At 46.7% G+C, this 15,501-nt stretch overlaps 1 protein-coding gene across 2 annotated transcripts in view; it reads right to left on the bottom strand.

Moving 5' to 3' along the window:
• PHF2 (PHD finger protein 2) overlaps positions 1 to 15,501 on the bottom strand; it is a 53,626-nt gene that overhangs the window by 19,702 nt on the left and 18,423 nt on the right. For both annotated transcript variants that reach the window (XM_064431933.1, XM_064431934.1), the window contains exons 2-5: positions 11,604 to 11,689; positions 4,798 to 4,912; positions 2,289 to 2,449; positions 1,660 to 1,801 (exon numbers count right to left, since the gene is read on the bottom strand). In XM_064431933.1, the coding sequence (XP_064288003.1) occupies positions 1,660 to 1,801; positions 2,289 to 2,449; positions 4,798 to 4,912; positions 11,604 to 11,689 (504 nt within the window). The remainder of the gene's footprint in view (positions 1 to 1,659; positions 1,802 to 2,288; positions 2,450 to 4,797; positions 4,913 to 11,603; positions 11,690 to 15,501) is intronic.

Here is a 15,501-nt window from a genome sequence, read left to right as displayed (position 1 = left end):
TTCCTGATTATTTATTTACATCATTCATATGTTTTTGTCAAATACATGACATATACTATAATCAGAGCTAAGACAATGCAGTAGCATGACAACCAGATATTAAATGTTTCGTCCTAGAATGTGCTAAATTTTTGATTCAAATAGTCCAAAATTTGGGCTGATAGTTCAGGAAGTAAAGATTCAGTGCTAGGCACTCTAAAATACCATGTCAGTAAGAGTATCTGCACTTCAAGCCAATATTAAATGCTCCCACATGTCATTGTGCTCAGTGTCAAGCCCTAATGACAATAACTCCATTGCCATGGCAGGGAAGATGGAGCTATGTATTCAATTAAACTGTCACTGTCTATGCTAAGAAATAAAATATTTGCTATTTATGTCTCGATTAGTGGAGTATGAATGACAGCTGCAGCAGTCCTTCAGGAAAAAAGACATCCCATTATTTGGGGATAATGGCAGAAAGCTGAAAAAATCTCTGCTGAGAATCTCGGTGGTCCCAAACCTGCAGTGAGCAGAGCTGCTCTCTGCAGTGATGAGTGTAAGCCACTAAATCCCAGCCACAGGGATCAGGGGAATGCCTGGGAAAATAAGCTTGTCATTATCCACCAGCCTTATTTTTTTCAGCCTTCGTGCTGAAGCAAAATGCTCCCCAAAACAACCATTCTTTGTTTTCTGCTGACATTCATTATCATCTGTGTAGTGTGTTTGTCTGTAAAAGGATCTTTTCCTTTTCTGGTGCTTCCCTTCTGGAAGCAACAGCTACCCCAAAGGATCCAGGGCCTGTGAAAATAACCTGCACAGCTTTTGGTGTTCCATATCTCAGAGATGCCCCTGTCCACTGCTGCAAGGAAAGCACTGCTCAGTTATGGCAGCACAGCCACAGAGAGCACCAGGCACTGCCCTCAGCATTGGCATCAGCTAATCATGGAATCACAGGGTGGTTTGGGCTGGAAGGGACCTGAAAGACCATCTCATTCCCATCTAGTCCTGGGCAGGGACACCTTCCACTGTCCCAGGCTGCTCCCAGCCCCAGTGCCCAGCCTGGCCTTGGGCACTGCCAGGGATCCAGGGGCAGCCCCAGCTGCTCTGGGCACCTGGGCCAGGGCCTGCCCACCCTCCCAGGGAGAAATTTCATCCCAGTATCTCATCCCTCTGATCTGCACCATCACCTCCAGACTGCCACTGGGAAGTCAGCATCACCCTGACCCTGAGCTGCTGTCAGACAGATCACAGATTACCTGGCAAAAGCACTGAAACCAGAACTAGAATTCATACTGTAGGATTACAGAATTATAACAAAATTCCAAAGTTATTCTCCTCAAAGGACACCCAGCAACATGTTACCCTGCACCTAAAGTCAGAGCAACCAGAAGCTGCTAAACTTTCCCTAAGGAGGAAAAGCACTAGGGAAGGCAGTGGCCTAACCCAGACACATACCCCAGTCGCAATGTGAGATTCAGTAATTTAAAATTATAATTTCTATATAATTCTATGTGAGCAATATTAATATAATTCAAAAAAAACCACATAGGGTAGTATAGTATAGCATACAGCTATGTTATTATATAGAAATATGTTATATACAAATAATAAATTAAATAAAAATTATAAATCAAAATAAATCTGTAGTAATTACTATGCAGCAGGCTGGATCCTTACCTGGTGTCAGAGAACTCCAGGTTTGTGACATTTAAGACCCTTTTCCTGTTTGTGCTGTAGTAGTAATCCACAAATTCCTTGAGCTTCATCTTGCAATCTTTCTGCTTGGTGACATCAGTGACATCAACACTCCGCTCCGGCCCTGCACATGAATTCAGTGGAGAGGACAGGTTGATGGACAGCCTGCCTTGCCCCCTTTTCTATGCTTGGGGTGAGTTAACCTGTCCAGAAATATCTAAATCTTCTGATTTTCTGCCTTTTTCAGCCCTTGGATCCTCCCTGTTGCTTATGTATGCACCCACACAGACACACGCACAAAAGACCTGCATATACATAAATACCCATCAAATGGTGCTTTTGTAGTCATGTCCCTGGGAAAACCATTCCTTGATGCTACTTTGGCTGTTACTGCTGATGCAGAGCTGTGGAGAGCCTCACTGCCAAGCTGCCACACGAAACAAGAATGACTTAATTGCTAACTACAACCTCCCACTACACAAAAAGCTGCACGGAGACCAGCACAGCTCATGGCACAGGCAATGTTTTAGAACGCGTTTTACAGTTTTCCATACAACTAATTGTTTCTGTAAAGCAGCTGAGCTCCAAGCACTGCAATGCCAGGTACCCACCAACGTAGTTCTCGACGTCGCTGACGTAGAAGGTGGGGGCAGGCACAGCCAGGCCCAGCCCATCCTTCTTGGGGACCAGGATGGGCTCGGCAAAGCCCTTCTCTTCCAAATACTCTGCTGTCAGCTGGCTGCCTGGCACTTTCACCACTATGTCTTCAGCACTGCAAAAGCAAACACAGATTCAGTGGTGAGGAGCTCCACGCTGAGGTTGGAATGCTCTGTGTTTCACTGCTGAAAGGAAGACACCATGAAAAAGGAATTATAGGCAAATTAGGTACATAAGCCAAAACCGCATTCATTGCAAAGCACAAACAGCACAAAAAAAATTCATGTAATCGCTTGAGCCTCATGCTCCAGCTACTGGGAAGTCCTAAAATTATTGCTTATAGCAAAAGACCATTTTCCTCAGCTGTAGGATCAGTCGAGCTACCAGTGATCAATGTTAAAGAATTAATGTTACATGTTTCACTCTAAAGAAGATGAGGTTAAAAACGTTACCCAATCTCAAATAAACGGCCCTAGAAATGCTTTGCAAATCATTTTAAAACAGTTGAATAATGTGCTCAGGAAGTGTTCTGCAGGTCATTTTGAAGTGGCAGGGACACCTTCCACTGTCCCAGGCTGCTCCCAGCCCCAGTGTCCAACCTGGCCTTGGACACTGCCAGGGATCCAGGGGCAGCCCCAGCTGCTCTGGGACCCTATGCCGGGCCCTCACCACCCTCACAGAGAATAATCAATTTAATTGTTTTCACTGCTACTCTTGCTACTCCAGCACTATTTTGGTATTAAACATTTTAGAAAGAATGACATGAATAATGTTTTTTGCCTTTTTGCTCCCATCAGTGTTCCTTTTGATCTGAGACCCTCCCAAGCACTCACTGGGGGTTGTTACTGCCTGCCTTGTGCTGGGAGTCACCAGTGATGCTCCTGGTCTGTCCCCCTGTCCCCTCCAGCAGCCATTAGGTCTGAGTGATGGGGCCTGGTCTGTCCCATCTGCACATCCCATTCATTTGCTTTTCTTGTTGAGAAAATTCCTCCACAAGACTTGGTGTCTGAGTCCTGAATCTTGCAGGCATTTTTGTGCTACAGACCCTCCTGTCTCAGGAGATTTCATCTGGCAGCAGGATTTTCTTATGCACACTTTAATGAGTAACAAAGAGAAAAAATGGGGGGGCTCTATTCTTTATAACAATTTTGGAGTGACTCAAAGATACTGTATGTGTGACTGCAGTCTCAGAGCCACCCAAGGTTACTGAAATCAGTCTGCCTGGGCCATAAATCTTTCTTAAAATGAGCTGTGCAACCTGTCAAATTACAAATGAAAAAAAAAAAGAAAAAAAAAAAAAAGGACAAACAGCAAAGATAAAAAACCTTGCAGGCCCCAATGGAAATAGCCAGGCAAGTGAAAATACTGGATCCTGAGCTCGGCGAAACACATCTGTAAAAGCTGCAAAATACTTTACAGGATTGTTTTCAGTTTTTTCTTTAAGCATTCTAAGACCAGTATCTTAAAGACAGTGTGAAATTAAATTCTCCATAAAAAGGAAGAAGTTCTGTGTTTACTTTGCCAGTCTCCAAGGATGGTTCTAAAATAATTAGTTATTAATAATTAAAGATTTATTTGGCTACAGCCTACATTAAAGTGCCAAAAGAAAATTATCATTCTCGCAAATGGCTGTGGAGCAGCCTAATAACATGTGGGACATGTCACCTAACAATTAGTACCATTCATTACTCCAGTGAGAGAGCCTTTGTCACCCAGTGACTGAGCATGTCATTGTTCTGTCCAAGACGGGGACAGACTTCAGCAAAGTCGTTAGGATTTTAAGAACTGGAGAGTTCTATGCAATAAGTGGGTTAGTTTCTTATGCAAGTGGATGTTCTAGGGGCCAAACACACTCTGGGTTCAGCCTGGAGAAGAGAAGGCTCTGGGGAGATCTTAGAGCCACTTTCAGTGCCTAAAGGGGGCCTATAAAGAACAGCAAGAGTGAGTTTCTCCAGAGGCAGATAGGGATAGGACAAGGGAGAAGAGTTTTAAACCAGGAAAGATTTAGATTGGATGTTCGGAAGAAATTGTTCCCTGGCAGGGTGGGCAGGCCCTGGCACAGGGTGCCCAGAGCAGCTGGGGCTGCCCCTGGATCCCTGGCAGTGCCCAAGGCCAGGCTGGGCACTGGGGCTGGGAGCACCCTGCGACAGTGGAAGGTGTCCCTGCCATGGCAGGGGTGGCACTGGATGGGCTTTAAGGTCCCTTCCCACCAAAACTATTCTCTGATTCCATGATCCTTGCCTTCCCAAATCCCAGCATCTACGGAAATCCACAGGCACTGGGCTCCGCTGAGAGGAGATCTGAATACAGCTGCACAAATGTGAAAAAGGGAAGAGCCTGGGACACCTGCTATCAAGCAGCACTGATTTAATCACCAGTGCTCTTCAATGCTTCCAGCACAGCCCATTCCCAGCCTCACAAGACCCCAGCACTGCCCCTGTGCCCCATTCACACCGAACCCACCTGGGAAATGTCCGGCTCCGCAGCTCTTTTATAAACACTTGGCTCCCGTTCTGCACAGGCTTCACCTCTGTTGTCTGGCCGGTATCATGCTTATGCCAATTTCTTTTCTTTTTCACTGGAAAAGAATGAATTGGTCAGCTATGTTAAGTTGAAGGTAATTATTAAGACATTGGCAGGAAGGATGAATCTTCATTTAATTTCTCTCACGAGTAGAGTGGAGGGAACCCCCGCCATGCTGCCCTGCAGATTTTAATATTGCTCTCAGTGCCCCATTAGACAATTGTGGTGCAGTTGAAGATCCATTACAGAGTAAGCAGTGAGCATTTTGGAGCAGAGGGCAGCAGTTGGGTAATTGCTGAGCTGCAGTGCCTGCAGCCTCACACAAGCACCGGCTCTGGACACTCTGGGCTCTCACACTGTCCCTGATCCTCACCAGGAAACTCCCTGAAAACCCCTTGGCACAACCTGCAGGACAGATCTGTGGGAATGCATTAGTCAGGAATCACCTCAGAATAAAGCTCTGTCCAGTGGTCCTGCATTTGACACCAAGTTTGATGGGATTTTATTGTGCCCTGCACAGGGAATGGACAGGGAAGGAAAAGGAGAAGGAAAAAGGAAAAAGGAAAAAGGAAAAGGAAAAGGAAAAGGAAAAGGAAAAGGAAAAGGAAAAGGAAAAGGAAAAGGAAAAGGAAAAGGAAAAGGAATTAGTTGCTAGAGGTGCAGGGAAGGGAATTTATCATTCCAGAGCTGCAGCTGGTTGAGGCCCCCTGACTATGCTCCCAGTGAGGGATGGATGGACACACAGGACAGTCTATCAGGGATAAAGGGCCAGCAGGAATGAGCACACTTGAGCCCATCAGGTTTCAGTGTGGTTTTGCCCTGCCTCTAACAGCCAGATAACACAAAGCAAGAAAAACTGGTCCTGCTTTTTCCCTGAGTCAGCACTATCTCCCTCAGCTTCCACAGTGAGTGCAGAGAAACTCACTTTGGTAGGAAACCGGCTTTTTCCTCATTTGTATCAGTTAAAGCCTCTGTTAATAGAATTTTCATATGTCACATACTTTTACTTTCCACCCTTGTTTTACATCACAAAACTCAGTATTTCACCCCAAGTCCAGGCCTCTTATCAAAACAGTGAGGGAAGGCAGCATACCCCTCACAGATGGCACCCACTCCTCACTCTTTGCACTCACACAGATCCATACACTTTTCCATTAGGAAAGGAATCTGGAGGCTACAGATACAATACATGAGATTTGGAATGAGCAAATTTTGTTTTCCCAACCACAGCCCTGGAATAACTCAAGGAAAGACATCTCCCAGTGAGTCCATCCCAGGTTTTGCACAAAGCATGTTGGGTTTATTAGTTCCATGCAGGCTCCAGCCTAGCTGGAGATATTCATTAAAGCTGCTAGTTCTTTATCTTAATGACTCTCAGGCTTAGTGTATTAATTCAATGCTCCTGGTAACAAAGGAAACAAGCCTGGCTTGAATGCCAAACCTTCCAGCTCTCCCTCCCTCCCTCCCTTCCCAACCCCTGCCTCCTCCCCCTCTCAGCCATCTGAATCCACACCACGAGTGTGCTGATTGCACTTGCACTCTGAGTGCAAGTCCCAGGGAAAGAGGTGTCACTAGCCACAGGAAAATTAAAGAGCTTAACCACATTCCTTTATTAACACTCCAGACAGCACATAGCATCAGAAAATGAAGGCGACAGATCAGTGCTGAATTAACAAATCTACTGCAACTCTCCCAAAACCTCCAGGGAGCTCTTTGCCTCAGCACCAAGGGCTGGCAGGCATCCCCTTTCCGATGAACCTCCCGATCCAGCTCTCCCATCCAGCTGTCCCCTCCAGCTCCCCCCATCCAGCTCTCCCCATCCAGCTCTCCCATCCAGCTCTCCCCTCCAGCTCACCCATCCAGCTCTCCCATCCAGCTCTCCTATCCAGCTCTCCCCATCCAGCTCTCTCCATCCAGCTCACCCATCCAGCTCTCCCATCCAGCTCTCCTATCCAGCTCTCCCCATCCAGCTCTCCCATCCAGCTCTCCCCTCCAGCTCACCCATCCAGCTCTCCCATCCAGCTCTCCCCATCCAGCTCTCCCCATCCAGCTCTCCCATCCAGCTCTCCCCATCCAGCTCACCCATCCAGCTCTCCCCATCCAGCTCTCTCCATCCAGCTCACCCATCCAGCTCACCCCATCCAGCTCACCCATCCAGCTCTCCCATCCAGCTCTCCCATCCATCTCTCCCATCCATCTCTCCCATCCAGCTCTCCCATCCAGCTCTCCCATCCATCTCTCCCATCCAGCTCTCCCATCCAGCTCTCTCCATCCAGCTCACCCATCCAGCTCTCTCCATCCAGCTCTCCCATCCAGCTCTCCCATCCAGCTCTCCCCATCCAGCTCTCCCATCCAGCTCTCCCATCCATCTCTCCCATCCAGCTCTCTCCATCCAGCTCACCCACCCAGCTCTCCCATCCAGCTCTCCCATCCAGCTCTCTCATCCAGCTCTCCCCATCCAGCTCTCCCATCCAGCTCTCCCATCCATCTCTCCCATCCAGCTCACCCACCCAGCTCTCCCATCCAGCTCTCCCATCCAGCTCTCTCATCCAGCTCTCCCCATCCAGCTCTCCCATCCAGCTCTCCCCATCCAACTCTCCCATCCAGCTCTCCCATCCAGCTCACCCATCCAGCTCACCCCATCCAGCTCTCCCATCCAGCTCTCCCCATCCAGCTCTCCCATCCAGCTCACCCATCCAGCTCTCCCATCCAGCTCTCCCATCCAGCTCACCCATCCAGCTCTCCCATCCAGCTCTCCCATCCAGCCCTCCTGCAGAGGCAGCCCAGATTCTCACCCCAGAGCATTCCCCAGGAGGAGCTGTGTCCTGGACACCAGCTGGAGTCCATTACACTGCATCAAACACTTGACTCTTGGTCATTTTCAGCCACACTTTCTATATTTTATCTTTGCCTTGAACACCACAGTAAGGACTAAAGACTCATTCTCACATGCAACAGATCCCAGCTTGGGCCAGAAAAGCTACTTTTTTGTAATTTATCACAGATTTCTTTTTCTGCAGATCTTTCTGATCCAAATTCAGCCTTGGAAGTCCAGCACTGGAAAAAGGGAATAAATTTTTACAAAAACTATATCTCAATATGAGTAATTAACATATATATATTATATTAATATATACAATTATATAGTAATATAATTATAATTACTATTAAGTATATATTAATTACAATTAATCATATATTGATTATTATTAATTATATATTAATATTATTATAAATTATAATAATGTATAGATACACATATATTGTGTCAAACCTATTTGTGTAGAAGGGATCATCAACTTGAATTCTCGCGAAGAATGAAAGGGTGGTCAAGCATGGGATAGGGCTGCCCAGGGAGGGGTGGAGTCCCCATCCCTGGAAGTGCTCATGGAACTGCTGGACATGGCACTCAGTGCCCTAGTCTTAACAAGCAGGTGATCAGTCACAGATTGGACTAAGTGATCTTGGAGTTTTTTCCAACCTAAATGACTGACTTTAAAGCCCATCTTGTTCCAGCCATGACCTAGAGCAGGGATAGCCAGGAGCACCCTGTGAGCTCTCTACTGATCAACCCCAAAGGTTGTAAGTACTTAAAGCCAAACACAGCCTTTGGCTCATTTGCAGCTCTGTAACTCCACTGATTCCAAAGGATTTCTCCTGATTTTCACTGTGGCAAATGAGGCAGCAATCAAACCCAGCATTTTAGACTGTGTTATGAAAATGAGCCAAGCCTGCCCAAATGAAGCCCTTACATTTTATTGAAATGATGTCAGAAAATGTTGGATGAATATGGATGATTTTTCCCAAAGAGAAGTCCCTACACATTTATTAAGCAGGAATGGCTTAAAATGCCATGTGACAGGAAGCAATCTTCTGAGAGCAGCCACTCACCACAGTGGTAATGTGGAAAAATGTAAGGAGAGGAAAATGATTTTTAAATTTGACATCTGGAAAACATATCTGGGAGAAGGCAAGCTCCAGAAATACATGTATATTTTTAAATCCAGACAAGTTGCATAACAGACAATTGGTGTCTGTGTTTCCCTTTGCTAATCTCACCATAATTAAATCCTACCAGAGAACTACTGGTGCTGGAACAACTCCTACTCCTTTATTACAGAGCTGATAGTGCTGGATAACGGGTCTGAACAGATTCTGGAGCAGTTAATAAGCAAAGGAAGCGATCTCCCAGCAGTGCCCAAGCCCTGCAGCAGGATATCCTCCATGCAAATTCCAGCAGATGGAATTCACCAGCCGAGCCGCTCCCTCCTTCACTTCTTCCAGCTTCTAACTCCCTTGGCCTGGTGTACCCTGCAGGGATGAGCTAGAGTAGAACAGCCTCCTTTTTCCACAGAATCCACCACTCCACACATTAGCAGGGAAAATTACTATGCAGCTTGTGACTTTGTCACCAAAACTCAAGGTAAGGATAGCTATGATTTTTATTTAAATAAAACTTTTGCACTTCACTTCTTTGATGATTGGTGTTGCATGCCATTAAACTGCCTATTCTGTATTCAAAGAGAAAAAAGGAAGTGTGCTGGCTGTCCTACAGAATGGATGTTGTTCTGTATTCCCACCATGCTGCATCCCCAGAGGGAGGAGGGTCAAGGGACACCTTCTGAGACCCCAGCTGCAGAGCTGCCCCAGATCTGCAGGCCACAACATCAGAATAATGTGGAGCTGCTGGAGAAATCCAGAGGAGGCCCTGGAGCTGCTCCAAGGGCTGGAGCCCCTCTGCTCTGGAGTCAGGCTGGGAGAGCTGGGGGTGCTCATGTGGAGAGGAGAAGGCTCCAGGCAGAGCTCAGAGCCCTTTCAGGGCCTCAAGGGGCTCCAGGAGAGCTGGAGAGGGACTGGGGACAAGGGATGGAGGGACAGGACACAGGGAATGGCTTCCCACTGCCAGAGGGGAGGGATGGATGGGAGTTTGGGAATTAGGAATTGTTCCCTGTGAGCATGGTGAGGCCCTGGCACAGGGTGCCCAGAGCAGCTGTGGCTGCCCCTGGATCCCTGGCAGTGCCCAAGGCCAGGCTGGACACTGGGGCTTGGAGCAGCCTGGGACAGTAGAAGGTGTCCCTGCCATGGCAGGGGCTGGAACTGTGCTCCAGCAGCACTTTCTGCTGGGCTGAATGCTCTGGGACACATCAGTGGATTTTTATTTGGATTAAAAAAAAATGGATAGACAGAAACCTTTTAAAAAGCATCAAAATGCTGTTGTCAATTCAACTCTCCTCATCATAACTGATATATTAAACTTGCAATCTTTTTATCAAAACTGCCATGCCTTGAATTCTAGGATGACGCACCCCAGTTTTTATAGAACTGATATTCAATTCCTGATTATAGTTTTTTGCTGCTTCTGACTTTGTTTTTCCCCTTGCCCTGAAAAGTAGGTGCCTTTCATAATTTTTTTTTTTAAGTGAAAGAATTCAAAGTATCAGACCCATCTCGAAGTTATGCACTGACAGACTCAGAGGGTGGAGATCCTGTGCTGCTTCTTCCCTCCTGGGTTAGGAACAGTCTGGGAATGCCTGCAATCACCCCCCCTCCAATCCCAAATCATTAATTTCAAAATGATTTGTGGTTATTTGTGTAAGCAGGAAAACAAAACACTACAAAGGCTGATCCTTTCAAACCACAACATTTTGTAGGGACATACTGATTTTGTCTTGCAGAACCAGCCCCCCAGTTGGGATTTTGCCAGTTTCTCAGTTGGACCCTCTGGGAGACAGGAGCAGCTGCAGGTCATTCAGGTTTCCAGTTCGAATTTGATTTTTAAAAATTCACAGTGGAAAACACAAACAAAACAAACATTCAGACTCCACCCCATTCTCACTAGAAATTTCTTAAACTTTAAAAATTAAGGCAATAATTGTTAAACAAAGGGTTAAACATTCTGAATTTTAACACAACAGCAGTCACTTTGCAGTCATCCCTTCTTTCACACTAAATAAAAGGTCATCAGGCTTCCCTCAGCTCCAGCAGATGAGCAGGGTGCTCTTCCTCTGCAGGACGCCCTTAGGTTGCAGAGCAGCAGGATCCTCCCTGGCACTGTTGCTTATTTATAACAACTGGTTTTCAAGCAAAGCTTTTAATCTTTCACAGGGATTGGTTTCTTTTCTTCTTTTTTTTTTCTCCATTGTATAATAGAAAGAATTTGTGAATTAATCTGACCAAAGCAAACACATCCCACGATTCCTTCCCAGACAAAACTCCCACTGAGATCAACTGTCACTTTTGCTCAGGAGAATCTTTTTCCTGTGAAAGAACTGCAAGAATTGGCACCCTCAGTGTATCCTACAATTTTGACTGACACTGAAATCACTGCAATTCTATTTCCAAGCCAAGCACAACAAACTGCTTCTTACTCTTCTCATCTGCAGACAGAAAACTCCATGTAGGTTCCAAAACTCTCTCTATTAGCACTTAGCTGCCTCCATAGGGTTTTTCTAGCCCACATTACTGAGTGTAGGCACAATTCAGCCCAGGAAGGACACTCCGTTTTTTGTGGGGTTGAGGACTGCAGTTTTCCAGGTAAGTGCCTGCATGAGCTCACACACGTGCCTAAGGCTACAGCAAAAGCTCCGTGATCCAAACATCTTTCTTCACCTTCTGGTTTGAATTCCAGTATTTATGGCACATGATACTGAGGTGTGCCTTTTGTAATGACCAAAACAAAAAGCTCCTGTTGTTCAAACACCCCCACCCTGCTGTGTGTCAGGGACTGGCTGCACAGGGGTACTTACAGGTTGACTTTCCGTGGGTTTTCTCACAATTTGGACAATGATAGATGTCAATATCTGGTGCCTCCTCTTCTTCCACACCAACACAGCTGGAACACAAGAAGGTAAATCTGACATTAGCCTGACCATGCCCAAGCATACCATTAATGATGATAGCCCCATGTGTTTGCAGCTGCACTGACCAGCAGCACCCTGCCCAAACCAGCTTTGGCGCCGTGTATGCTGGTTCAGACTGGGTTTTTGTCACCTACATTCCTGAGGGCTTGCTCCACAAGCTGCCAGCCAGAAGTCCACCCAGTAGCCCACTGCGGAACTCCAAGAAAATGTGGCAGAGAGACCCACAGGATTTTGTTTTTTCCAAGGAGACTATTTTGCACCTACACAGAGTTCTCCCAGTACCATCCCACACAAACCCGACTAACAAAACACACTTTCGCAAAATATGTGTGGACAGCTGTGAAGTACCAGAGGGATCTTGGCAAGGGATACCATGTGCACAGCTTCCATAGGTCCCACCTCTGCTGTAATGTAGGAAGATGAGGAGGTGAGGCAGACACGCCAGGATGCCACCGAGGTGGGTTTGGATGGGACACACCAGCAGCAGCCCTGGGCACGCCCGTGGACAATCCCGCGGGAGCACAGCGTGGGGAGGAGCCAAGCACACAGCTAAGCATTGAAGCACCCAAGACAAGAAGCTGCTGCACAGTCCAAGTGCCAAGCAGCCAGCCAAAGAATCCAGGTGCAGCATGGCACTGGCCTGCCCACAGAGGGAGGAAGGGCAAAGGGGACTCTGCTCCTGCTGCCTGTGTCAGGAGCAGCCCAGGCTGCAACGCGCTGCACAGGGAAAAGGGTTCAGTGCAGTGCTCTGGGATTCATCCCTGGTGCCTTGGCTCCATGGGAGCTCAGCTAGGCAAGATCACCCACCAGAGGCATCAGAGGCACCTTAAGCTGCAGCACAAGGAAGGCTGGATCGCACCGTGCCAAGAGCTCTCCTGGGCTGTCTCTACTTTATCTCCTGAAATGCCTCCTCAGGGCTCCTCAGCTTGCAGAGAACACCAACACTGCTTTTCTGCCAGGGAAAAGGTATGGGCAGGGGTCACACAGTGCTACCTCCATGCAAAAGGCCACATTCTGCATCCCGGCATTCCCCAGCAGGGCTGAGCACTGACAAGTGCAGGAGTTCAGAGTTCATGGCTCCTGTTTCAGCCTGGAGGAAGCAGAGCAGAGGATGGCTGCTTCATCCCAAAGGCCAGGAAGCAGTGTGAGCCAGTTCTAGCAAGCACCTCACAGAAACTCAGATCATTCTCACTCTGTTCAAGCTCTGCAGGACACCAGCGTGTCCAAAAATTGGTTCAGCAACAGGAGAGATTCATACAGGGTGGACACACAGCAGCACCTGGTGCTGGTCCAGAAGCAGGAAGGCCATGACCTCGGTGCTGATAAAGGAGGATAACGCACAATCCTGTGCCCACCCCTCCCACGAGAGTCCCTGGACCCACTCCCTAAGGGCTCTGGGTGCCCTTCCCAGGGCATGCACGTGTCCAAGAACCAACAGAAGCGCACCTGGGGCATGGAGCAGCTGTTAAAATGCACTGAGCCCCCATTTCCAGAGGTGGTTTTGAACCCCCTGCTGACCCCAAGGCCCCAGTGGTGCACGTCACCATCACAAACCACAGGCACACCTGCTGCTGGAGAACAGCAGCAACAAAACCAAGGCTGCAATCATGCTGGGAAAGGCCAAACTAGCTAAGATACAGCAACACATCCTTTTTATTACCATTGTAACTGTTGTGTCAAAATAAGATCCTGCCAGAAGCCTTGGTAGGTATGGTGCCCCTGTTGTCAATGTGTGAGCCAGCTCCCTTCCAAACAAAGAGCCCAGGGTGACAGGAGCTCTGTAACTAAAGCCAGAGACACTCTCATCTCTGTGAAACCAGACTGGGAACAAAAATCACTATTTTGGAATTGTGTCAAAGCAACTGCAGATTTGGCTGATTTTTTTCATTAAACAGTTACTTGAAAAAATACAAAATTATTGTGTGTCCCTGGGAAGCCAGCACAGAAAACTGAAGTTTGCTGACAGGAAAAATCACCATCACAACTATCCAGTCCTCAGAATCCTGTACATATATAGAGAAAAATATTAGATTGGTAGAAAATACCAGAAAAAAATAGTAGAAAAATACCAGATTAATCAGTAGAAAAATTAAACAAACCTTGGTAGATTAGAGCCAGTGTAAGAGAATGTAGAGGATTCCTCTACCCACAAAGCTCTGTCAGCTGCTTATGCCACTGGATTCAGCTGGCTAAGCTCAGTAAAGGTATGGATTAGGCTCTCTACAAGAGCTTGAAAACTCTATATTTAGCTGAAGTAAGGAGATGAGACCCTTGGCACGGGAGGGGAGGAGGTCTGAGCAGCTGTGGCACAGGGCAATGGCTGCAGCATGGTGGGAGCCATTGTTCTGAGAGAGTCAAACATCTGAGGGAGCAACACAGAGAAGTAAAAATAACTGACCTCAAACTCCAGCCAGCCCCTACAACTTTTCCAACTAAACTATGGTTTTGGAATAAGGCTTGGCCACTTACAGCTGCTCACAGGGATGCACCTGCTGTGCAGGGCACAGATGTGGATGCTGGAGCAGCAGCCACCACCACCTCTCACGGCTCAAAAAACCCTTTCTCACCAAACACAGCAAAGATGGCCTAAGAGATTAATTTTCCTGCATCCAGGAATCTTATAGGATTTCAACAATTTCAACCAACCTGATGGCTGATTTTTAAATGGTCGTTAAGTGATTTAACCCATGTTGAGGCAGCATAAAACTAATTTGATAATGACATAAAAGGGAAATATTATTAAAAATGTATTTGAATTTCACCAAAACTGTTGTAGGGAAAAAAATAAAAATGACAAGTAAAGGCTTTGATATTGCAGCTGTTTAAGCTGATATCTCACCCACATTACATGGATTTAAAGGAGAATTAGCACATTAGAAGCTTTTGCAGTCAGAGGCTACAAATTACATTTTTATAAGACACTCTGCCCTTTGCCACTTTAAAATGAAATTGCTTCTGTGTTTGCATTGAAGAGATGTTCAAGTTTCAATATTCTGATAAAGCTAACAATGATTTTTCTGTTGTGCAGGCAACACTAATAAAAGGTGAGTAAACTAAACTGGTTTTATAGCATGAAAGTTTCTGGCAACCTGGGGTTGTCATCTGCAGGGAGGTGACATTTTAAGTAGCTTCAGGAGAAAAATTAACCCACTTAGTATCTGTTCTATCAAAACCATGTCACCTCTATTATCAACCAGAAGACAAATATGAAAAAAAAAAAAAAAACCAAGAAAAATACTCTTAGATGGGGAAGAAAATCAAATCTAGGAAAACAGATATAGAGCTGAAGAAAAAAAATAGGCTAACTTCCCTTCCCTTCCCTTCCCTTCCCTTCCCTTCCCTTCCCTTCCCTTCCCTTCCCTTCCCTTCCCTTCCCTTCCCTTCCCTTCCCTTCCCTTCCCTTCCCTTCCCTTCCCTTCCCGGCACTGCTCCACCCCAGCTCATGAGGACAGATGATCAAAGCTCCATGGAGTGTAGAAGAAGAACTCACAGCATTTTTACAGGTCACAATTAGTGATTACCCTGAGCTCATCCCTATCCCTTACAGCTGGTACTCCTCGGTGTGTCACCAGTCACATGTTCACAGTCACGCTCTTCCTTAACGAGGTGTAATTTCATTTACTTCTGTAATTTGCACAGAAGACACCTGTCCAGTTCCAGGAGCCTCTACCACCTGGACAAAGCCATAGGTGCTGCAAAAAAGCAGCACTGCCCAGCAGTGGAGACGCTCACACTTCATGTTTGGATGCCAGGTCAATGTTAATTGTCCATCCCAGCACCCAGA

The sequence above is a fragment of the Passer domesticus genome, chromosome 9 (genome assembly GCF_036417665.1).
Source record: "Passer domesticus isolate bPasDom1 chromosome 9, bPasDom1.hap1, whole genome shotgun sequence".
Taxonomy (NCBI): domain Eukaryota; kingdom Metazoa; phylum Chordata; class Aves; order Passeriformes; family Passeridae; genus Passer; species Passer domesticus.
This window is presented reverse-complemented; position numbering and strand designations above follow the sequence as displayed.